Source organism: Aaosphaeria arxii, assembly GCF_010015735.1.
Source record: "Aaosphaeria arxii CBS 175.79 unplaced genomic scaffold BU24scaffold_11, whole genome shotgun sequence".
Taxonomy (NCBI): Eukaryota; Fungi; Ascomycota; class Dothideomycetes; order Pleosporales; genus Aaosphaeria; species Aaosphaeria arxii.
The window spans coordinates 399,478-421,549 of NW_022983484.1; the positions used below are offsets into that span (position 1 = coordinate 399,478).

General features: G+C 49.1%; 8 protein-coding genes across 8 annotated transcripts; 5 read left to right on the forward strand and 3 right to left on the reverse strand.

The window, feature by feature from the left end:
• Window positions 1-47: 47 nt before the first annotated feature.
• Window positions 48-5,071, forward strand: BU24DRAFT_356516 (P-loop containing nucleoside triphosphate hydrolase protein; the record flags this gene model as incomplete). The annotated part of the gene is made up of 14 exons (XM_033523904.1): window positions 48-254; window positions 314-842; window positions 904-1,127; window positions 1,180-1,459; window positions 1,519-1,752; window positions 1,808-2,550; window positions 2,599-2,761; window positions 2,816-3,139; window positions 3,188-3,302; window positions 3,426-3,527; window positions 3,575-3,639; window positions 3,697-4,319; window positions 4,381-4,454; window positions 4,504-5,071. 14 exons carry the CDS (start codon window positions 48-50, stop codon window positions 5,069-5,071), a joined length of 4,251 nt encoding a protein of 1,416 aa, XP_033378738.1.
• Window positions 5,072-6,222: 1,151 nt separating this feature from the next.
• Window positions 6,223-7,441, forward strand: BU24DRAFT_427527 (alpha/beta-hydrolase). Its single transcript, XM_033529249.1, has one exon. The coding sequence runs from the start codon at window positions 6,268-6,270 to the stop codon at window positions 7,375-7,377; it is 1,110 nt and encodes a 369-aa protein (XP_033378739.1). The 5' UTR covers window positions 6,223-6,267; the 3' UTR covers window positions 7,378-7,441.
• Window positions 7,442-8,711: 1,270 nt separating this feature from the next.
• On the reverse strand, window positions 8,712-9,774 carry BU24DRAFT_356088 (uncharacterized protein; the record flags this gene model as incomplete). The annotated part of the gene is made up of 2 exons (XM_033523881.1): window positions 8,712-9,081; window positions 9,131-9,774. 2 exons carry the CDS (start codon window positions 9,772-9,774, stop codon window positions 8,712-8,714), a joined length of 1,014 nt encoding a protein of 337 aa, XP_033378740.1.
• A 2,022-nt stretch (window positions 9,775-11,796) lies between these two features.
• On the forward strand, window positions 11,797-14,261 carry BU24DRAFT_57731 (kinase-like protein). The gene has a single exon (XM_033534418.1). The coding sequence runs from the start codon at window positions 12,023-12,025 to the stop codon at window positions 14,063-14,065; it is 2,043 nt and encodes a 680-aa protein (XP_033378741.1). The 5' UTR covers window positions 11,797-12,022; the 3' UTR covers window positions 14,066-14,261.
• Window positions 14,262-15,903: 1,642 nt separating this feature from the next.
• On the reverse strand, window positions 15,904-17,388 carry BU24DRAFT_57760 (ribonuclease III). Its single transcript, XM_033534419.1, has one exon. The coding sequence runs from the start codon at window positions 17,240-17,242 to the stop codon at window positions 16,004-16,006; it is 1,239 nt and encodes a 412-aa protein (XP_033378742.1). The 5' UTR covers window positions 17,243-17,388; the 3' UTR covers window positions 15,904-16,003.
• A 101-nt stretch (window positions 17,389-17,489) lies between these two features.
• BU24DRAFT_467048 (uncharacterized protein) lies at window positions 17,490-17,872 on the forward strand (the record flags this gene model as incomplete). The annotated part of the gene is made up of 3 exons (XM_033532415.1): window positions 17,490-17,512; window positions 17,565-17,747; window positions 17,812-17,872. The coding sequence occupies 3 exons, from the start codon at window positions 17,490-17,492 to the stop codon at window positions 17,870-17,872; spliced, it is 267 nt and encodes an 88-aa protein (XP_033378743.1).
• An 8-nt stretch (window positions 17,873-17,880) lies between these two features.
• BU24DRAFT_399735 (Ribokinase-like protein) lies at window positions 17,881-19,102 on the reverse strand (the record flags this gene model as incomplete). Its single annotated transcript, XM_033525421.1, has 3 exons — window positions 17,881-18,676; window positions 18,734-18,994; window positions 19,048-19,102. The coding sequence occupies 3 exons, from the start codon at window positions 19,100-19,102 to the stop codon at window positions 17,931-17,933; spliced, it is 1,062 nt and encodes a 353-aa protein (XP_033378744.1). The 3' UTR covers window positions 17,881-17,930.
• Window positions 19,103-19,291: 189 nt separating this feature from the next.
• Window positions 19,292-21,745, forward strand: BU24DRAFT_427532 (uncharacterized protein). The gene is made up of 4 exons (XM_033529250.1): window positions 19,292-19,580; window positions 19,718-19,973; window positions 20,029-20,342; window positions 20,393-21,745. Exons 1-4 carry the CDS (start codon window positions 19,537-19,539, stop codon window positions 21,378-21,380), a joined length of 1,602 nt encoding a protein of 533 aa, XP_033378745.1. The 5' UTR covers window positions 19,292-19,536; the 3' UTR covers window positions 21,381-21,745.
• The last annotated feature ends 327 nt before the right edge of the window (window positions 21,746-22,072 follow it).

Below are 22,072 nucleotides of genomic sequence, written 5' to 3' on the forward strand. Positions count from 1 at the left end.
GAAAGAACTCGCTCCTCGTTCCTCCCACTCCATTCAACCTCAGCAGCATGAAAGAGGTGTGTCGAAACGACTATTCCTTTGGACCAATAGTGGAAGGCTGCCACAACAGCTTCGATTTCACAGTCCTCTTTGAGGCAATATTCTTTTCGCTTGTACCGTCCGCTCTATTTTTTCTTGTATTTCTTGGGCGGTTATTTTACCTGCTGCGCTCCAAAGTCAAAACAGAAAAGTCAATATTGGCCTTGTTCAAGATCGTACGTGTTTCCCCATCTTCTCGGTGCCCTGCATACTGCTGGCTGACGCCAGCTTCTAGACCTCAATATGCCTTCTAGGTGGTCTTCAGCTAGCACAACTCATCTTGTATTCACTCATGCATGATGAGATTGGCAATTTCTTGGCTGTAACCTCCGCTGTAGCATTGGTGAATTCTGCTGGAATGATAGCACTTTCTCCTGTAGAACACATGCGAACATTTCGGCCATCGAGCTTGATCGTATCCTTTCTAGTATTCACAATTCTACTGGACATTGCTCGAGTGCGCACGCATTGGCTCCGAGGTTTCGATACATCAGTCTCTGTTGTTGTAACACTGACATTCGTCACAAAATGTGGAGTCTTACTATTGGAGCTGCACGACAAAAGGCCTATCTTAGTGAAAAGCTATCCTAGTCTTCCATCTGAGATGACAGCTAGTCTGATTAATAGAGCCCTGTTTTATTGGATGAATCCATTATTAGTTCGCGGAGCAAAAAAGGTTCTTGGTCTGAAAGACTTAGAAGAAATTGATCTCAAGCTGGCTAGTGGGCCATTGAACGATCAATTCAAGCAGCAATGGAAAAGCAGTATGTTCCAATGTTACCTTCCAGTTCAATGTGACCTACATGCCCTTACACTCCACAGTAGGGACCGAAAGCCGAACTGGCCCACTTGTCCTAAGCATTACCCGGACTGTGTCGATGCCATTACTGGCGACAATTCTACCACGCCTATTCCTGGGGTTCTTTCAGTACTCACAGCCACTTCTGATTACCCAAGTCATACACATTGTTGGGAAAGGGCAAGTTGCAGCAGGGAACTTGAAACTCGGTCTAGTTGCTGCAACTGCACTGGTATATACTGGAACAGCGGTAGGCTGTCAACATGGTCTTTTCTGCTAGAGCTCGCACTGAATTCTGTCAGATCTCCATGTCCCTGTACAGATACTATGTAGGACGCACTACTACTATGGTACGCGCATTGATCGTCGCGGCCATATACGAGAAGACTCTCCACTTAAGCCTCCTTCAAACTGATGGCAAGGAGGCAATCACGCTTGCAACGGCCGATGTAGATAGAATTACGAATGGGCTCCAGAACATGCATGAGATTTGGGCCAACATTGTTGAGGTTGCGTTCGCTATCTACCTATTACAGAGCCAGATAGGTGTAGCATCTATTGCTCCTGTACTACTGGCTGCAGGTAGGTCCAATCTGACTATACTATGATAGGTGATGGAAGGACAAGCTGACCTCTCGGAGCATGTACCATGATGTCTTTAGGAATATCATCTAGAATGAGTCGCTACCAAGGACTTTGGAATCAAGCTGTCCAGCGTCGAGTATCCGCGGCAACATCCGCCATACTATCGCTCAAGGAATTAAAGCTTTGCTCTATGGTTGAACCTCAATCCCAGCAAATTCATGCTTTGCGCAAGGTTGAGATCGAAAAGTCGAAGCATTATCGGTCTTACACTGCGTACATGAATGTAATTGGTGAGCTCGCATTCAGAACATCACATCATTGGTCTCGACCTGACTTCTTCTGCAGCAAATGCGCCAGCAGTCTTTTCACCTGTCATTGCTTTTACAATTGCGGCGCTGATCCACTCAAATTCGAGGATCAGCATTGAAAATGTTTTCGCCGCTCTCGCTACTATCAACCTCTTGTGTTCCACTATCGCATCGCTTGTAAGCTCTATTCCGGCCTTCTTTTCTACGATCAGCTGTTTTCGGCGCATTCAACTCTTCCTCGAATCGGAAGAGACGCCAGAGAACAGTATTAATCACTTACGGGCGCTTCCTTTGATAAGAGATAGTGAGAGGCCGGGAATTTCCGCAAAATGTTCAACCAATACGGCATCGCAAACATTGGAACAGCCAGATGTCCTATTCCAAACACAAAATGCAGATTTTGGAGTTCAACTTGATGCGCAACCCATATTACAAGATGTGAATATCTGCCTGCCTCGAGGATCTATTACGCTTGTCACGGGTCCGACAAGATCAGGCAAATCATTTCTTCTCAGGTCACTGCTTAGGGAGACTGTCATTCAGCGAGGGCGAATGTTTTCGTATGCTACCTCCTTCGCATATTGTCCGCAACTCGTCTGGTATCCCAGCCGTTCAATCTGCGATACCATACTAGGCGACTACCCGTTAGACTACGATCGCTATATGAAACTTCTCAATGCCTGTGCACTGTCAGATGACTTATCTAGAATGCCTCAAGGTGATAATACCCTCATTGAAGCTGGTGGTTCAAACCTGAGCGGCGGGCAGAAAAAGAGAATTGTAAGTTTTTCTCATCTCAGTTTATTAACTTGACTAATTGCTCTATAGGCGCTTTGTCGAGCTTTATATGCCCAAAGAGAGGTTTTACTGTTGGATGACACGTTCAGTGGTCTGGATTTGAACACGCGCAAAGCTGTGGCTCATAATCTCCTTGGTTCAGACGGTATTTGTCGGTCACAAGGACAGAGTGTGATCATCGCATCTTCTTCAGGTAAACATGCATCAGATGATTCGCAATAATAACGTACTGAGTGCGTCCATCTAGACGAATTGGCCTCCTTGGCCGATCATATTATCGTCCTTGAAGCTGGGAGAATCAAAGAGCACGGCTTAATATCCAACGCAAACGTTACGGACCTCATTGGCGAGGACCCTATCGAGAGCGAAACAACTGATGAAGATATCCCCAAAAACATCAAGAAAACAGAAGCTGCAAAAGTGACATCAGTCGTTGCGGACCATGAAAATGTAACCCGCCAAACTGGAGACTTGGCGGTTTATCGATACTATGTCCGCACCATAGGTTGGAAAGATGGTCTCACCTTTACATTCATGGCTATCGTCTATGTCTTTCTACTTAAGTTTCCACGTGAGTACTCACCTAGTAATATAGAATGTGAAACTAACGCGCTGGAAGAAATTTGGCTGAAGATGTGGGCCGAAGATGATTCCCGTATCAGCAAAGCCACGTTCATTGGCATATACTACATGTTGGCTATTTCGAGTCTTTTCGCTATATGGGCTACTATATGGTATGACAAGCAATGGTGATGCTTTAGAGCAGAAAGCTGATGCTCTTGAAGGAACTACTTTGTCAACATTGCTTCGCGCTTCATCTACAAGTTTCACGATATTCTATTAAGAACTGCGATGAGGTATGTTATTGCGCTCTCTGACATGTCATTGTTGTTAATGCAAAGATTCAGTGCACCTTTGTCATTCATTCTTCAATCGGGGCCTGGTGGACTTTTGAACAGGTAAGGCGCAATTTGATAGTATTGATTGCTATCTAATGCGTTTTCAGATTCAGTCAGGATATTCAACTGATTGATATGAGTCTTCCGAGCGCCACATTTATCACCGCATTCGGTAAGTACCAACCTATTGGTCGACGTATTCGAGCTAAGACATTAATGCTTATCGCAGGAATTCTATTCTGTCTCTTCGACATGATATTTATCTGCTTTGGGGCAAAATATATTGCAGCAATCATGCCGCTGGGACTTCTCTTCACCTATGGAGTGCAGAAATTCTATCTTCTGACATCCCGCCAATTGCGCTACCTAGAACTTGAAGCAAAAGCTCCACTTCTAACGTATCTGATAGACACACTTCAAACCCTCGAGACCTTGCGGGCATTTCATTGGCAGGAAACTATGCGGACAGAGTTCTTAGATTTGCTAGACACCGCGCAGCGACCTTACTACCTACTTGTATGCTTACAACGATGGTTGACAGTCGTACTAGATCTTTTCGTTGCAGCAATAGCTGTCATTTTCGTAACAATGGCTCTGTTCATCAAAGATATGACTTCAGCCGGCGCAGTAGGAGTGGGTTTGGTCAACATTCTCGCTTTCAATCAGAGTATTGCAAATCTCGTTGTAGCGTGGACAACCCTTGAAACGTCTCTAGGATCAATTGCTCGCCTTCGTGGATTCGAAGCATCTACGCCGAAAGAACGTCACGGGAATATGGACTCGCTGCTCACTTGGGATTGGCCACGTAAAGGAGGCATTCGGTTTGAGAATGTGTCTGCAGGTTACACGCAAGTACTTTGACCCTCGGACCTCTGATGGAAGTGTTAACCTCAATCTTAGCGACGATAATAAGACACCCGTACTTTCCAATCTCAATCTGGACATCAAAGGAGGAGATTATGTCGCTATACGTGGTCGGACTGGAAGGTATGACACATGAACTTTTCGAAAGTACTCAGCTAACCAGAACTATCAGTGGAAAATCTACTCTCCTAAGCCTCATACTTCGAATGATGGATCCCAGTCGTGGCCGGATCTTTATTGACGATATTGACATTAGCAACATCACACCCTCTCTTCTCCGCGAACGAATCATTGGCGTTAGCCAGGACGCAATACCGCCCTTAGGACGACTGCGAGATTATCTTGATCCGACCAACAGCCACTCTGATGAAGCGATCCATGCGATACTAGAGAAATGCAAGGTTCCGATAAGCAGAGATCTCACAGAAGATCTAGAACCATCGGCCGTTTCGCCAGGTTATTTACAAATCTTATCGCTCGTACGCACCGCGCTGCGGCGTCGGACTCTCGGTTCAGGGGGCGGTATTCTTCTCTTGGATGAATGTACAAGTTCGATTGACAGGGAAATGGAAGAAATTGTGATGGATTTTGTTGAGGAGGAATTCAGAAGATGGACGATTATTAGCATTGTGCATAAGGATCATCTTATTCATCGGGCGAACCGTGTCATTGAAGTAAGGGATGGGAAGGCCATAGAGGATGTTATCGTGCGCACCATCAATAGAACACTCGTGTGCTAGCAAATAGAACAGCCATCAACCTGAGGTACTATTAAAGCATTGACTATTCTCAATTGGCCTTGTCCCGTTCCCTCAATTGACGGAAAGCTGGGTCAATACGTCACACTCGCTTAAAGTAAAGGCGTAGGATACATGTCTTGATATCTCGAACGACAAGGAAAGCTGAATGGTGAAGGTCCTCGAATCATAACAATCTAATTTCCCGTCTTATCATGCTGAAATTCATTCGTCAGCGTAGTTCCAACCGTCAATAACTACCGATGCGCATCTTTCGTAGGGAGAAGCTCGAAATGAGGGGGAAATGACCATAGTACAGGTTGTGGTTCACAGGACGGAGCAATTCCGCACATAATAGTGCGCCTGGACATACTTAGCTGGGAAATGATGCGCTAGTGGACGACATGAGATCCGGGGAAGTTTCCAAATCCGTTGTCTCATTGCTAGGGGTTGTTGACAACTTTTCACACGCCTCGAGCTTGTTCAATAGCTATAATGGAGAAATCACCTCTGAGTAGTGTATTCTGATTCAATAATATCGTCACAAACCTTACGACGTAAGGCAGCGCGAAATGTTCACCTACAATGCATTATTGGTACCCTTGGAATATAACGAACGAAGCATCGCTCATCGGTCCGACTGACACGGGGGCTAGTTCAGGTCACTTATCACCAGGAACTGCCGATTGAAATACATCAAAGTTCTGGCTACGCTAATCCCCGGCAATTGGTATAATGAGGATGAACAAATCAAATGCCTGTAAGACTATGTTCAATCCGGTTCATGGCTACCCAAAACGGCCCTTTGAGTGTGATGAAGGTGATAACAACAACCCGATATCATCACAAGATGGCTATATAAACCCAGATGCAATAACGAACCTTGAGTCTGCACTGCAGGACTATTCTCTTACTTTTCAAATCAAGAGACTTCAACAATGAGGCTGCTTCTTCTTTTTGAGGTTCTGGTTGTTTTGGTCCGCAAGAGCTATGCACAAGACGGTTGCGACGAAGCATGTCAAACAGCCTTCCAACAAGCTTTGAGCATCGAATCCTTGTCATGGGTATCCCAAGACATCGCATATGATGCATTCTACTCGACGCCTGCCAATGCAACATCAGCAAAACCTGGTGATCTCCTGCGATGGGAGGACCTCTCCCAGACGATTGTCAACACAAACTACACCCCACCAGCTGGGATGTCCATATCTCGATTACTCTATGTGACCGAAGACATTGACCGCAAACCGATCCCAGCAAGTGCATTCGTGCTTCTCCCATACAACAAACCCGATCCGAACAAGCCGCTCAACACTCTAGTCTGGACTCACGGAACAGCAGGATGGGGACGCAAATGCGCGCCATCCAACCACAAAGATCTCTACTACGAATGGCAAGGGCCATACGCGCTGGCTACAGCCGGTTACGCCGTCATTGCGCCTGACTATGCCGGACAAGGCTCAGACATCCCTCAAGGATTCATGTACGAAGCTGGGTTCCTCCATGCCGCTGATGTCGCGTATGGCTTGATAGCTGCACGTCAGGTCATTGGAGAGCTACTTTCAAAGGAATACGTAGTCGTCGGGCACAGCGAAGGCGGAATGACAGCATGGCGCACCAACGAACGACTCGCCTTGCCGGGACAAGAGAATCTGTTGAAAGCAGGCAAATTCATCGGGTCTGTCGCCAACTCTCCAGCTCTGCGACCATTAGACCTAATCCCAGAATCGATTCGACGTGCCAACGGAGGTCCCATTGGAGATGCCGTCTCCGTCTTCTTCCTACAGTCCCTCGCGGGTTTGTTCCCCGGACAGTTCAAAGTCGAAGACTACGTCACCGACACCGTTCTCGCTCGAATCCCACTCGTCAACCAGGGCTGCCTCCTCTCAGGACGAGCGCTGTTCGCGGGCCTGACTGCAGACCAACTTTTCAAGGACTTGAGCTGGTTGAAACACCCTCTCGTCGTCGACTGGCAAAAGCGTTACAACGGCGCTGGTCCGCACGCGCTCGCTGCACCGTTGCTCGTGGTCCAGGGTATCGAGGACCCTCTCACCTACGCGAACAATACGGAATGGGACTTCAATCAGACGTGCAGCCACTTCCCGGATTCCAGGGCTACGCTCTTGCTGTATCCTGGTGCAGATCATAACGTTGCGGCTCAGGTGCCGCAGCTCGACTACTTGAAGTGGATTGCGGATCGCTTTGCTGGTGTCAAGGTGTCGAAGGGTTGTGAGATTAGGGAGGTGGAGACGGTTACAACGAGATATCGAAATGTTGGCGCTTTCTACTCAGGAGCTGGTGGTGGTTAAAGGGACTGCATGTCCGCAATTACCTGCACAGTGCCCATGGAGTTGTATATATAATAGTATGGATATGAAGAGACCGAGAAGGTATAATCGACCATTGATGATGGTGCAATTGCGCAAACGTAGTGAATTTTTGAACTATGAAAAAATCTGACCCATAAATTATACATCTTCAGTCCCGGCTGATTTCCCGTACTCGGTTTCTATAACTATAACTCCAGCCTTCTTCAAGAATGCCCCAAAGACATACCATACCAGCAAATTCCGCGACCACCAGGCCTCCCAATATGGAGACGAAGCAAACCACCCTCAACCAATCAAACCCTCCCACCATCGCAAGCAGCAAACCACCTATTATTAGCAGAACCCCCAAACTAGTCTGGCGGCTAGAGAAATGGGTTCAATATCTTGGCACAGCGGTCCAAAATATCAATATTAGTAGTTAGGCGTTTAGCGCACAGGATAGGGCTACACGTGCGTAGAACATTCAGGCTCAAAGCATGAGCGTACGCGCTCACTCATTTCTGTCTCTCTGGACTTGTGGCTAATTTGCTCGGCTTGGGGGCGAATGTCTGGGACGATTCGATGGGTGATGCTGGGGGTTTGTCATTTCAAGACATCGGGGTAAAGGGAGAAGATTATGCGCTTGGGGTGAGGGACTGCTCTAATGCTTCCTCAAATATTCATACGGAGTACATGCGCAATAAAATGATAAATTGGATGTGGAAAATCTGAGGCTCGTACGGAGTACAAGGTCGTTGCTCAATCCAGCCAATCACGATGTGATGCTTAGCGGGTCCTCCCGTGTAACACGTATCGGAAAGGTGAAGGGTTGTCCGTAGCAAAATGCCATAGCACGGCGAAAATCCGATGTCATAATATGGGGGCCCTATTTTCAGATACAGTCATCATGGTTAGGGCTTTTTCGGAGGTCCGAAAAGACAAAGAAAATTGCGTCAGCTGGGTGGGATCTGGTGTCAACATCACAAATGACGGAGAATGGTGGCAATCATGCGAAGGAGTATTTCGATTTTTTTGGAGGTTGCTGGTTTTTTCAATCTAGTGCTATATACACTCTTGGGTTCGTGACTGGGTGATTCCTTTTCCTCCCATGATGGATGCGCAGATCCTCAAAATTACGTACTGCGTTCTGGTGCTTGCTGGCAAAGAATAGAGGCCCTCAAATCGCCAGGATGCTTGGGTAATATTATGTACAAGTAAGCGTTCGAAAACGAGGTAAAAAAGAAAGTAAAAAAATGCGAGCTTTCCATTATTTTTCCTGACTGAGATTCAAAGAAGAGTTACATGCGTTATGCGGGGGAGGTGGGTGTGGGGCGTTAGATCGTCCGGACATTGTACGCCATCTCTCGCTTCAGACGCCTGCGGTACTGATCACGGAACTGGATGCGGCCAAGGGTGCCGAGGCCCACAGTCAGAAGGAAAAATCCAGTCCAGGCGCAAGTGATGACGAGTCCGATGGGGAAGAAGGCCAAGTTGGTTCCGGGCAGGTAGAAGGGTTGCACTGCGGCTGCCAGTGAAGAAGCTGCGGCTGCAGCATTTTCGGTTTGCGATGCGGCCGAGTTCGCGAACACACCGTTGACAAATGAGGCTTCGCTTGAAGAGAGGGTCTCGCGAAGAGTGTTGCCTCCCCTTGGATTATTGGCGATGAGTTCGATGGATGGAATCAACAATTGACGCAGGCTTGTTCTGTATAGTTGTCAGCATGTGCAAACTGCATTCGTTAAACCAGACTTACTCAGTCATCGCGCTGCCCATAACATTATCATTGATCTTTCCGACGTAGCTGAGTACTTTAAGTTCTTGTGGAACATCAGCACTCTGCCTGACTATCAGAAGACCATCCTCCTTTCTTTCTTTGATTGGCGGCCAGCTCATGTCCCTCTTTGCAGGGGTAGTGGTGTTCATGTTTTGAAGCGTCGCGCCGAGGTAAGACATTGTGACCATGATATCGCTAGCACCGACTCCAGTCCATGGGTTGATTGGCGTGGATATGTTGTACAATCGAAGCTCTGCTTGGAATACACCGGTCTGGTTGTCGAGGAAAGGTAGATTGTAGCAAACGGCGATACCAGTCGGGCTCGATGTCCTCCCGTTGAGTTGTGCCAGTGCGTTCCCACATGCTGCCTTGGTATCTGCCTCCCACTTTGCTAAGTCTGCTTGTGAAGCATCTCCAGATGCCGGCGTAGTCGAGATTTGAGGAGCGGTGCCGGCAGGATTAGCATTTTGTCGAACAGTAAGACTTGCGATCAAGCCGGCGTCCCTTCGAAGTACTTCTTCGATGTCGTCACTACGTTGGAAAAGGGCGTTCACTTTGTTCACCCTGGCAGAGGCATGTCCAGCAAGCACTAGACCGCCCAGAAGAATGGTCTTGAAGATCATTGTGGATGTTGGATACTGTTGTGATAAAGACGCTCTGTGGTATTAAAGAAGTATGCTTTGTTGAAGAGACTGGAGGAAGGGATGGTTAGCCGGGCTGCCCAGCAGCTTTGGAAAAGAATGGTGTTGAGAAGAGAAACTGTTAGAAAGAAACAAAAGAATGAAGTCCTAACGGCTCATGAGAAACCGGCTCTGTGAAAGGATGATTAGAGAAAACAGCGCGTGACGCGAGGGTGGGTAAGTGAATTAAGAGAATTAGATACGGTAGAGGAACAGAAAGTGGATGACGAGGCGATGGAGCTCGAAGGCCGTGAGGACATTCGATATGGCGTGAGTTCGTGGGGCATTCCAGACTGTACGAGCAGCACCGAGCTTTGCCACGACAATGGCACACGAGTTGAGACCGGCTTGTAACTGTTACTGAGACGAGTATTGCTGGGGATGATATGCAAAAAAAGCCACAGGACGCTAAGAGGGTGGACGAATTGGCCGCATATGGCCTAAACTAGGGGTGGGAGGCTCAATTCCAACCAAGCTTTCCCATGATGGAGACATTTTGGATATGTGGAGTGTTCGCGAGCATGAAAATGTCGAACTCCTTGAGACAATTGGTGTTGAGGTGCTTGTAATGCAGAGCACGGACTGATACTCAGGGCGCTTCAGATATTCCGGGGGGCCAATCGGAGGCTACGATGGGCGCTGGCAGCCGAGCCGCCAGCCGCTAGCCTTTCCTGTTTGGGGCTGTCGCCAGGTTTCAAGTTCCCTGTCACGCCTGTCCCGTCTCTTTCCCCTTCCCTTTTTGAGTGTTGAGCCTCCCTTCGCCTCAATCATCTCAATCGCCTATCGTTCTGGAGTCTGTCTCATCATGCCTGATACAGTACATCATCCCCTCCCGTGTTCGAGATTTCGAGTCGTGTCGTGATTGCTCTTCAACTTCCCACCTCTCCTTGATCACAGCCACAGATACCTGCCGTTCGCTGCACACATACCGCACACTGACACCTCGTACCGTGCATCATACCATTTCAACGTGAGAACATGGGCACGCGACTCCAGATGACGAGACGGCGTCGCGCCCGGGATTTTATACTATTATTCAATATCCGCACATTGACAGCTCATAGGCTGGTTATAGGCAGCCTTGCTATGAGCTCGCCGCCCAAGTTCGCGCCCGGATTTACGTTCTTCCTGTTCCGGTGATGACTTGACCTCTACTCAGTGCAAGTAGAAGATCGCTAAAGGGACGGACGGAGCATGGTATGGTATGTGTCAGTATTTGAGCCCAAAAGGCCAAGGAATTACGGTGTAGGAGTCTCCCATGCACAACATATCAGCATCATCCTCACAGAACGGGAGTAATCGCTGCAATAATAACCACAGCAACTGCAAGCATAAGTCGCGGGCATCCGGGCGTCTTTGACTCTTCACCACAAATGAGAAGTGGCAGGTCGCTGGCCCTTTATCCTTCAACCACTCACTGCAATGACATACACGGCTGCTGGCAATCTAGGTGGTATTGCCATACGGCTTTTCCATGCAGTCCTGCAGCCTCTTTGACGACCCTCATAGCGCGACCACGAATAAGGGCCATCGCGGCCCATGGCTGATTTATTCGGGACGGCTCGCGCGTGCTGTATACAAGATGATCTGGATGATCTGGCACCATAGGACGCTGCGAACAGCTGCAGAGCCACTCCTCTCGTGAAGGAAGCGAATCAACGTCACCCACATAGCATGCGTCGAGCTAACCCGCATATAGCCCTTGTGCCTGCCTTACACTCGCCCAACACGCGCAACATGAAGGCATATATTATTGTCCACCTCTACTAATGCGGTTCGGAATGCAGTCAAATAATTGACAACACATCAAAAGCCTTCGCCCGTCCTGGAGATAGCACGTCCTGCCCGCCAGGATCTTGGGATGCGCCGGCCCCGTTGCATTCGCAATAGTGACCTGTCGCCCTGTGTGCGCAGTACATCTATTATGGACTGATGCTCCTGGGATCCAACTTCCTTTCACTGTCACCTCCACTCTCTCCCCCTCACTCCCCTCTTTGATATGCTCCTTTTGCTTTTTTGGGGACGTTTGGGATCTCTCCACGCTTCACTACCCATCGCTGCATCCCACTGCTGATTCTGCATTTGGCACCTCACAGCATTGCGCCTTATCTCTGAGTGCTCATTGATCATTCCCTTATTCCATCTGACATACGGCATTTCGATTTCACAGCAGTGCATCAATTTCAGAGCGATGCAACAAACCTCCCACGTCCCTTGGCGGCTGTCGTCCGCACAAGGCTCTGAGTATCCTAAGCAGCAGTTTAGTCTCTCCCACACCATGTCCATGGTGAACCTACATGAGGAACCGACCTGGTATGCGAACCGAGGGCCATCATCCCCCACGGCGTCCTCGGTTTCGTCAACTACAAGTCGGAGTATAACCCCAACCACTTCAAACAACCCATGGTCGAACCTCATGGCAAGTCCAGGTTCGACTAATTCTGTGAGTTCGGTCAATTCAGCCAGCTCTTCGCCCAGAGATAGTCCCAATCGTACCCCGCAATATACAAGTCGATCTACAACGCCTACGCCAATAGCACCACAGCCGCTACGACCTATAAACCCCGCTGCCGGCTTCATTCCAATGTCTCCAACCACTTCATCTTCGGCAGGTGATAGCTTCCGAGGGGATTTTCCAGGTTCTCCCGTATCCAATTTTCCTGGATCCCCGAATCCGTACCGTCAAACTGGAACTGTATTTCAACAAAGCGCACCTGCATTTCAGCCCTTGGTGAATGGTTTCATCAATACATCAGTTCTCTCGCAGGGTCAGTCTCTGTCTGGTTGGTTTTACGAGACATCTCGCAGACAGGGATGGGACCCGGCTCTGGTTAAGAAGGTATGGCAGTGGACATTGTCTAATCCCAGACTGGCATTGCTCTTGGTCGTCTGTGATGATATATCTTCGTGGCGTCAGGCAGCATTCTTTGACCTCCGAGATGAAAGCCTCCCCTTCCCCGAGGATCGTCTTCAGGGTATTGTTACGAATCCACAGAAAGTTGTTGAAGAGCAATGGCGAGCGACATCAAAAGAACTCCCGCTCAAAGGTGGACATGTAGATTTCACCAACCGTGAGACAGTGCCGCTGAAGCATGTTAGCCTAGTCAGGACATCTCGCAGCTCCGATAAGAGTACCGATCTCGTCCGGGTATTAGGAGAAGACGGTGATCGAGTCCTTGTTCGCAAGAGATTTGTCCTGACTCGACCCTCGCAGAAGATTGCTCTTCTGAAACAGATCAGTGACTATAAGCAGTTTGATCACAAAAATATTGGAAAACTACTTTGCTCTTACGCTCAACCGAGCCACATTGGAGTTCTTACTGTTCAATCACAGTACTCATTGGATGACTACCTCTCTGTACCTCAAGGCGATCCAAATCGCTCCAAACTCTTGGTGGATTGGATGCACGATCTGTCGGGGGCTCTTGAATATCTACACACCCAACAAGTACCTGTCTATCATCGCAATATCCGACCTCGTAAGATTTTGATCGACGGTTCCCGAATTTACCTCGCGCCCTTCGGTATTGGATCGAACGGTGAAACGTTCAGTCCAACAGCCATCAATCGCCAACGCCTGGACCAACTCAATTCCTATTTCCAAGACCAAGCTTTCGTCTATGCTGCTCCCGAAGCCATCGTATCCCATGGGAAGCGACCAGCTGATGTATTCTCCCTCGGCTGCGTTTTTCTCTCCATGATGACCGTTGCCCTGAATCAGTCGCTCTCTATTTTCACGCAATATAGGGCAGGGTCATCCCAGGATGCGTCGTTCCATGCTCATCTGGATCGTGTCGGCAGCTGGCGCAATCGTTTGTTCGCAACAGTCACCTCTGGTCTTCGTAGCGGACTGCTTGGCCAGGGGCGAAAAGTACGCCAACTCAAGGCGGAATCTAATTGGCTTCAAATCATCGAGAAAATGATTACTGCGAAGCCTAAGGAACGCATCAAGATGGCGGAATTGGTGTCTATACTTGCACAATTGGGCGATGGAAAGGTCGTGGGCGGTCGACGAAGAAGTCTCGACGGTGGCGGCGTCAGTGGTCAAATGGCCGCAAGCCTGCGAAACGGGAACGTTTCAAGCAATCTGAACGGCATGAACGGCACACATGGCACGAACGGCACGTCCGGGAGCAGTCCAGACCGAAAACCCGAGTTGAGTGTGTTCGATGGCTATTTCCAGCAGCAACAACGTCGGTATGACGGTTTCGATCAACAGGGTTCGGCGTGGTAGATTGGCGCAGAACCAAATCTACGCGGAACGTCAGTCCACCGGAACCATCCGATCCGAATCAGATTGAAACATGACAGTTGGCCAGAGGGGGGGGGATGGATAAGTCCCCGCAGACTCGACTTACGAAACATAACTCATGGGAAACATACGCCACGAATAATGCAGCAACAGTGCCTCGTTTCGTTTCACTTTTTCTCTATTTTATCATTTCAAGCATTTCATAACATTTCGCTTTTAGGCCGGCCCTTTGATACCCCTTCATGCATCTCATAGTTACGAACGCGATCTGCTTTTGTAGAATTCGAGCGATTTTCCAAGTAGGCAAACATTAGCGGCAGCAGCAGCGACCATCGTGGGTTTTTATCCGGAAACGTGACGACTTTTGAGGCCTGATGAGTTGCATCACTTTTAAGAGAAGGGACTCCACAAGATCAACTGACGACAATGGGAAAGGACATCATAATCATGAACTTTTTCAGGACGCGCACCAGTCTCCAATGCATTTTTATAGCCTATTTCTTTTGGACATATTTTTTTCTCTTCATCTCAACATTTACCTGGCGCATGGTGGAGGACCTACTTTTCAGGCAGTTGTTGTCAAGGTGCCTCGAACGGAGGGTGGACATCGATTCGTATATGTCTCTTGCTGTTGCGGTTCATATCTCTTCCTCTCTCTCTGTACCACATCTCTCAGGAACCCATTTTGTATATATGACAACACTGGCAACACACACCCAATGACTACATCGAATAGACATAACTTGCGAATATTTTTTGCGTCTGCTCTGATTTGTTGAAATACTTATTATTACGTGTGAACAGAATTAGAAGGACGTTGAGGGCAGCTACAATTTTCTTCTTATCTTCATTGATACTTAAAACGCTATACTTGCAAGCACTACTCTCGAGTATCACCAACACAATCAATAACATCATTGAAAAACACACACACAGATTATGAATTCGCACCATCACAATATAGCAACAATGTTTTACTCCAACATCATTTTCTCTTCTACTATCTTTTAAAGATCCTGGAAATTCGAATCCCGCCCTGCCATTGCATGCATGCTGCTATAGCGTTTGCATCATCGCTTCGTATATGCCGATTTACGTGTAGACAGCCCATCATTTCACCACCCTTGAAACAAAAAGATGTCCATGCGATAGAGCCCAGGTAATGGGAAAGTTGCGTCAACAAAGCACTATAAACCGCATAGAAGCGTGTGCGAATCAGATCTCCGCGAAACCGCGTGCGTTCGCTCCCTAGAATAAAAGGCGGTGAGAGGGGGTGTGGGAGGGAGGGAGGTGCTGACATGGTGATGTGCTGATATGCTGGCACGCTGGCATGTAGAATTAGATTATCTGACAGGTGAACAAGTGAGTCAAACAATGGTGGTAAAAGTTTAAAGATCTTTGATATAGTACTCGTATGATACAGTGTTACATTGCCTTGCCCTCAAAAGGCAATCTTTTTCATTGCGTGCGCGTTTCTTTTTGGTACCGGGGAAGTGTGTGGTGGACCAAAGAAGAAGAACAAATGCGAAGTCGACCTTTTCTTCCTCATCCTGTTCTCTCCTCTTTGATAGCGGAGAGTTGTGGTGCGTTTTCCTTCGATGTTCGTCTGCCTCCTCCTCCCTCCCTCTATTTAAGCCTGCTGCCGAAGGCTATCCTCTCCTCATTTTTCTATGTCATCGTTGGTCGTTTTCCTCTCTTCCTCTTTCCTTCCCATCGTTAAGGATAAAGTGAAATCACCGTTGCAAAAATACACAGGTCGAAGATGTAAAAAGACTGCTGCCCGCCCAGCAAATGCATGTCATGCCGAATCCTTCCCCAGCGTTTCCCCCAAAAATTACAGCCAAAGTCGTGCGATGAAAGGATGAAAACTCCAAAGTGTGGTTGCAACATGATATCCCAACATGATGGTGACTGATATTCTTACACAATGACTTCTCCGCAATCCACCATATTCGGCTTCCATTTGCTTTGGTCGGTTTCGCCTTCCATTGAGCTGGGAACGGTGACTTCGGTAGGTCGGTATAGGTACCAGCCCTTGAGGGCCGCAGCCGCAGCGCGGACTCGGGCTTCATCGAGGGAGCTGCCGGCCCCCTCACCGAGTTTGTCCTTTCCAGAGTATACGCCGACGACGAAGACAGGATGTCTGCTGAGACGGCCGGTTTCGGAGATGAGGCGGGCGACGGGGGCTTCGAATCCTTCTCGGGCACATAGACGGGAGAGGTCGCGAGTAGGGGTGCGGAAATCGAATAAGGTGCTCAAGTCGAGATGGCGGCTTAGGAAGTGGTCGCGGAAGAAACGCTTTACCAGTGGCCGTCCAAGATGGAGATGTAAACTTCCGATCAAAGCGCGGACGAAGGATTGTGCGGCCTCCTCCAACGGTACTTGTTGCGTGGACAGTTGCTGGGACGAGGGTGATTGGGTGGCCGAGCCAAACTCATCGCTCTCCAATACTTTGTTGGTTGTAGTGACGTTCCATTTGTATCGTCTTTGGTTTCGTAGTGATGCTGGGAGATCATCACCAGAGCGTAAACGTTTGAACTGGAGAAGTCCAGGGTCCACCTCGCCTCCCGGTTCCGCAGCTGCCTCGATGCCCCATTCACTCGCAATTGTAGCCAATGCCTTTGGTCCAGTGTATGCCGATTGTGCAGCAAATACTACAGCCATAGGAAGGCGGGGGTAGTTGGCCAACAGATACTCGGTGGTGTAATATCCAAGTAGATTGCCTCCTAGGATAGACAGAGAGCCATTGTTGAAGGCTGGGTTGGGGTCTGCGGAAGGATGGATAAGCGTGCGTGCGAGTGTCTGCAGAGGGAAGCGTTGGGGAAGAGATAGACGGCTTCTGAGAGCGGCTAGTTTGGCGGAATGCTGAGCGGCGGATGGATGAGGTGATGGGAGCGTCACGAGGGGCTGCTTGTTGGGGTATCTAGCAGGCTTCGAGGAGGTATTGGATGATTGACTTCTTTGTGTTGCGGAGGCCTCTAATGAGTCGAATGGATTGTCGGAGGTTGCAGCGGTGGTTTGTAGTCGGGATTGTATCCTGTGATTATGAGGTGTGCAGGAATTCTGCAATGCAGCTGGAGAGCGGAGACATGACGGCCGTCGCGAGGTGGGTTGGGCGAGCAATTGGTTGCCGCAACTTGTTATGCGTATTCGCTTCATTAAGGACAGTAGAGGAGAAAGAGAAGAAACGAAGAATGAAGAGGAGGATCAGAGGCCTGGCAGACGAGGACGGTCGTGTGTCTCTTTCTGGAGAGCTTTGATGATCGCGGCTGCCAAAATTTCAGGTTTGCCAAGATTTTCTAATTACATAAGCCTATCATGGATTGGTAGGTTGGACCCATGCCGCCAACCTCACCTCAAGCTTCTCCGCACACTTCAACACACATCCTCACGAGAATACATCACAATGGGAGGCGGAGGCAAGATCCCGTAAGTTTAGCGCTTCAATTGATCACTGGACTTGCTTCTGACGCTGTCGAAGGTACCCAAAACACGTCTGGTCGCCAGCCGGTGGTTGGTACTCGCAACCTGCCAACTGGAAAGCCAACACCGCAGTCATGGGCGCCGTCCTCCTCGGAATAGTAGGAATGGCCTGGAATCTGAGCGCAAACCGGGAGTATCGAGATAAGATGCCCGAGCAGGGTCGCTTCTTCCCAAGTCGATAGTACGAACCCCTCCCGCTCGTGCGGATATTACTAGAACATATGGACTGACAATGGCACGCACAGCTGGAGCAAGCAGATCGTCGAGCACGAGAGGAAGCAAAAAGAGAATTCGAGCGAGCTTTGAAGGATGGGAGGATATAGATGGGCATCATGCGTTATCCCCTAGGTGTTTGCTGGGCACACTATGGCTGTACATATATCTCCAGCCTTTCTTTAAATTCCGAAAGCCGTTCCTCGACATTCGTGCCATTCCACATCTCACCATGTGCATTTTGAGATAGTTCGGGCATTCCCACTTGCTCAATGGCAAGACTTGCAGATATTGATCCCCACATGGCTGCCTCCTCCAGCCTCCCTGCCCCTGGGGCAGCGTTCCCATTGACTAACCCAATCGCTAACCCCCCGAGAAAGCTGTTGCCTCCGCCTGTAGGATCCACTACCTTTTCTGCGGATTTATGATAGGCAGGCAACCATTTCTGGAAGCCTTGGCGGGCAACGAGACAGCCGTCTTTGCCCGCGCGAAGAACAATAGATCCCTGCTTGTCTTTCCCAATTCCACTCTGTAACCACTTACTACAAAGGCTTTCTATCAACCGATAGTCAACATGATCTTCACCGTCGGTGCCCTTGCCGAAAAAGGCCCCGAGCTCGGAATGATTTGGGCTGACAACATCCACTACTCTAAGAGCCTTGAAGCAATTCGTAAGCTCCTCTGGTGTGCATAGATCAGGCACCGGTTCCCAAATGAAGATCGGTAGATCCGTGGCTCTGAGAGCATCGCTCGAGCCACGTAACGCAAGAATGTTTTCCACTAGATCAATACAGCGTGACGGAGAACAAATAAGATGGAAAGACTTGGACCAGAGTAATGGTGTATCAATCAAAGCGCTATGATCGAGACGCAACTTTGGTGTGGTGTAACGGAAAGCTGCAGGCGGATATCAGAGACGAATCGGTAATGGTGACAGCAAACTACATGACATACCTCGATGTTCATTGTCTCCATAACCATTCCAACCTCGCGTGGTCAGTCGATTAGGTGTTTCGCGTAGAACAGCACCTGTCTTCCATTGGGCGATAGTCTCTCGAAGTTCAGAGGGAAAGTCAGACCCGCAATCGACAATCCATCCCACAGCGGTTGATTTTGGGGGCGGGGCGAATAATCTTGCACCCAGAGCAGACCATGTGCCAGCACCACCCAAAATGTTTGTCACGGGTGGTTTTGGTGGTGGGAATTCGATTTCATCTGCACTTAATTGAGCGATAGTGCAGTGGGACGTAGATAGCGGGGCAAACGACCAATGATGAACATTCCCAGCGTACAAAAATCGATCCGACCTGCATCATCGACCATGGTGACGACAAAGTTTCGTACGTTTGCGCTGCCTTTTGAACCTGAGTCTAAGACATACAGTTGACGATGTCGCTGACTTGGGAAAATCGAATGGTCCCGGCTGGGGTGAAGCATCGTCTTGGCAAGGCACTAGTCCGCGTGGGCGACAGGGGAGATCGGATTAACATCAACCTGATACTGCGGCCAGCATCTGTTATTCCCTCCTCCGTCTTGACTTTGTTTGCTACTACCTACAATCTCTCTCTCTGCCTCGTGTTGAACGAAAGGCTCATCTTTTCCCTCGTGCTATTTCTAATCCCCGAATTTCTTCTAGAAGGCAAACGCTCGGCGTCTAGAGCTGTAGCTGCCCGCCCTCGGCCCCTTCCCTGAGCTCATACCTAGCTGTCCTTCCAACCAACCCTAGGTGGCCCTGCATTTCGCAGCTTCCCAGCAACATGGCTCAGAACAACATGAACAATCTTACCACACTCATAAAGAGGTTGGTACCCTCTTTCCTCAATCTCGCAACATCGAATCTGCATTAGACGCGACAATGTCGGATTCCAACAAGAACATTCAAGGCCGCACTGGCCCGGTTCCCGTCCAAGGAAATCTACTGACCACCGTCCTGCGCAGGCTTGAGGCGGCGACCTCGCGACTAGAGGACATTGCCTCAACCTCAGTTGGCTTCGATGTTACAGCCCCGGCTCCTGCCACGGCGCAGGCTCCTGGCGTAACCCCAGCAGGCCCCTCCTCCGCAGTGGCACCCAGCGCCCCGAAGGCTGCCGAGTCTTTGCCTGCATCGATCCAGGCATTCGACAATCTTTTGAACAATGAGCTCAAGACATGGTTGGATTTGAGCAGCAAGCTGGGGGATGTTGTGGATGGTCAGGTACGGTCTCATGATACGGTTCACTGGAATAGGCAGAGTATCTGACTTGGAACAGGCGAAAGCTGTACAACAAGCCTTCACGGCGCAAAGGCAATTCCTGCTTGTTGCGACCAAGGCAAAGAAGCCGGATATCTCCACCTGCATGGAAATCCTCAAAGATCTCCAGGCTGCCATGGAGAAAGTTGATGAGGTCCGACAGAACAACCGCGAAGCTAGTCTCAGGGATCCTCTCACCATGGTCACTGATGGTGTCGGGGCTTTGGGCTGGGTCACGGTCGAGGGTAGCCCGAAACCCCACGAGTACATCAAGGAATTGTTCGGCGGTGCTCAGATCTTCGGCAATAAGGTGCTGAAGGAATACAGAGACAAGTATGCAAGATTCAGTTGAGAGGTGCGGAAACCTAGGCTAACAACGACAGGCCCGACAAGACAAACGCCGAATGGGTCCAGGCTTACTACAAGCTCTTCAATGTCCTTGCCGACTACGCAAAGCAACACCATACTACTGCAGTTGCGTGGAACAAGGATGGAATCGATGCTAAGGAGGCGGCTCAGCAAGTAAAGAACGCATCTTCTGGGGCCCCGACTGGCAGTGTCCCACCTCCACCACCACCACCGCCGCCACCAGCAGGCGGTATTCCTCCACCTCCAGGTCCTCCCCCGCCACCAGGCCTTCCACCACCACCAGGTGCAGCACCCAAGCCTAAGTCTAAGGCTGCCCCTGATATGGGTGCAGTGTTTAGCGACTTGAACAAGGGCTCGGATGTCACAAAGGGACTGAAAAAGGTCGACGCTAGTCAAATGACGCACAAGAATCCGTCGCTGCGCGCAACTGCGCCAGTTCCAACCCGTAGCGACAGCTCTGGCTCCCTTCGCAGCAAGTCCCCTGCCCCCCCGGGCAAGAAACCCAAGCCTGAAAGCATGCGGACGAAGAAGCCACCAAAGAAGGAGCTCGATGGTAACAAGTGGATCATCGACAATTTTGACAGCCCTGGCGATGTTGTAGAGATTGAAGCTGAGATTCAGCACTCTATCCTCATTTCTCGCTGCAAGAACACAACAATCCGCATCAAGGGTAAGGCCAATGCTATCTCACTCGACAATTCATCCCGCGCCTCGCTCATCATCGACTCGCTCGTCTCCTCGGTCGATGTCATCAAATGTCCCAACTTCGCGCTGCAGGTACTCGGCTCGCTACCTACCGTTCTCCTAGATCAGGTTGACGGAGCCACTATTTACCTGTCTAAGGAATCCCTTAACACAGAGATCTTCACCAGCAAATCTTCCAGCGTGAACATAAACCTCCCAACCGACGATGACTACGTCGAGAACCCTGTCCCTGAACAATTCAGGAGTTACATCAAGGATGGCAAGCTGATTAGCGAGATCGTGGAGCACGCTGGTTAAAGTGATGATGCACGATATATTGTTGGATAAAAAGAGTAGCATGGCATTGGATGGAGTTCTTTACTTCCCACTTGAATCGCCGACGCCGATGTAGAAGCTATATTCATTCTGTTGTGGTTGCATACTTGCTGGCGCTGTACATCGTCGTTTGTATGTGTCTTCATGGAGTGCGCAGCACTTGTAGTAAGCTTGCTATGTATTTTGAGCTTGTGTGCACAATATACAAAGCATTTTGGAACTTGAGCCTTGTTTTTGATATATATTTGAACTTCAGATCCATTCTCCTGATCCATTTTCTTCTCCCGTTCTCATTTTGTCATCACCTAGTATGAAGAATCCATAAACAAAATGAGCCGATATTTTCCCCACCATTCTACGAGTATGCACTACGAGTATGCAGAAGTGTATGAGGGGTGTAACTGACGACAAGTTCAAGCTATGAGCCTCAATTCCTATCCCCTCCAATTTCAGAGCCTCGGTGCATCCATATGTCAGTGGCCTGATAACATCAAACTAAAATTTCGAATTGAATGTATCTAGGGTAGATACGATGTTCAGGATTCGCTTTGTGTATATGTACGTTTTGCGCTTTGTATCGCCAGATCGATTTGAAAGACGCTTCCCCCTGTCCCTAAATGTTCCTGAATTCAACCAACTCAATGCAACATCATGCGAATGATCCCTAACATCCT

What these genes read in the sequence shown, in the direction of transcription:
- BU24DRAFT_427532 (XM_033529250.1), top strand. Translation starts at nt 19,537, where the DNA reads ATGGCTCAGAACAACATGAACAATCTTACCACACTCATAAAGAG. An exon ending in GGGATGTTGTGGATGGTCAG is followed by an intron (nt 19,974 to 20,028) that starts GTACGGTCTCAT and finishes GACTTGGAACAG; the next exon opens with GCGAAAGCTGTACAACAAGC. An exon ending in CTGAAGGAATACAGAGACAA is followed by an intron (nt 20,343 to 20,392) that starts GTATGCAAGATT and finishes TAACAACGACAG; the next exon opens with GCCCGACAAGACAAACGCCG.
- BU24DRAFT_57731 (XM_033534418.1), top strand. Translation starts at nt 12,023, where the DNA reads ATGCAACAAACCTCCCACGTCCCTTGGCGGCTGTCGTCCGCACAAGGC.
- BU24DRAFT_427527 (XM_033529249.1), top strand. Translation starts at nt 6,268, where the DNA reads ATGTCCATATCTCGATTACTCTATGTGACCGAAGACATTGACCGCAAA.
- BU24DRAFT_57760 (XM_033534419.1), bottom strand. Translation starts at nt 17,242, where the DNA reads ATGAAGCGAATACGCATAACAAGTTGCGGCAACCAATTGCTCGCCCAA.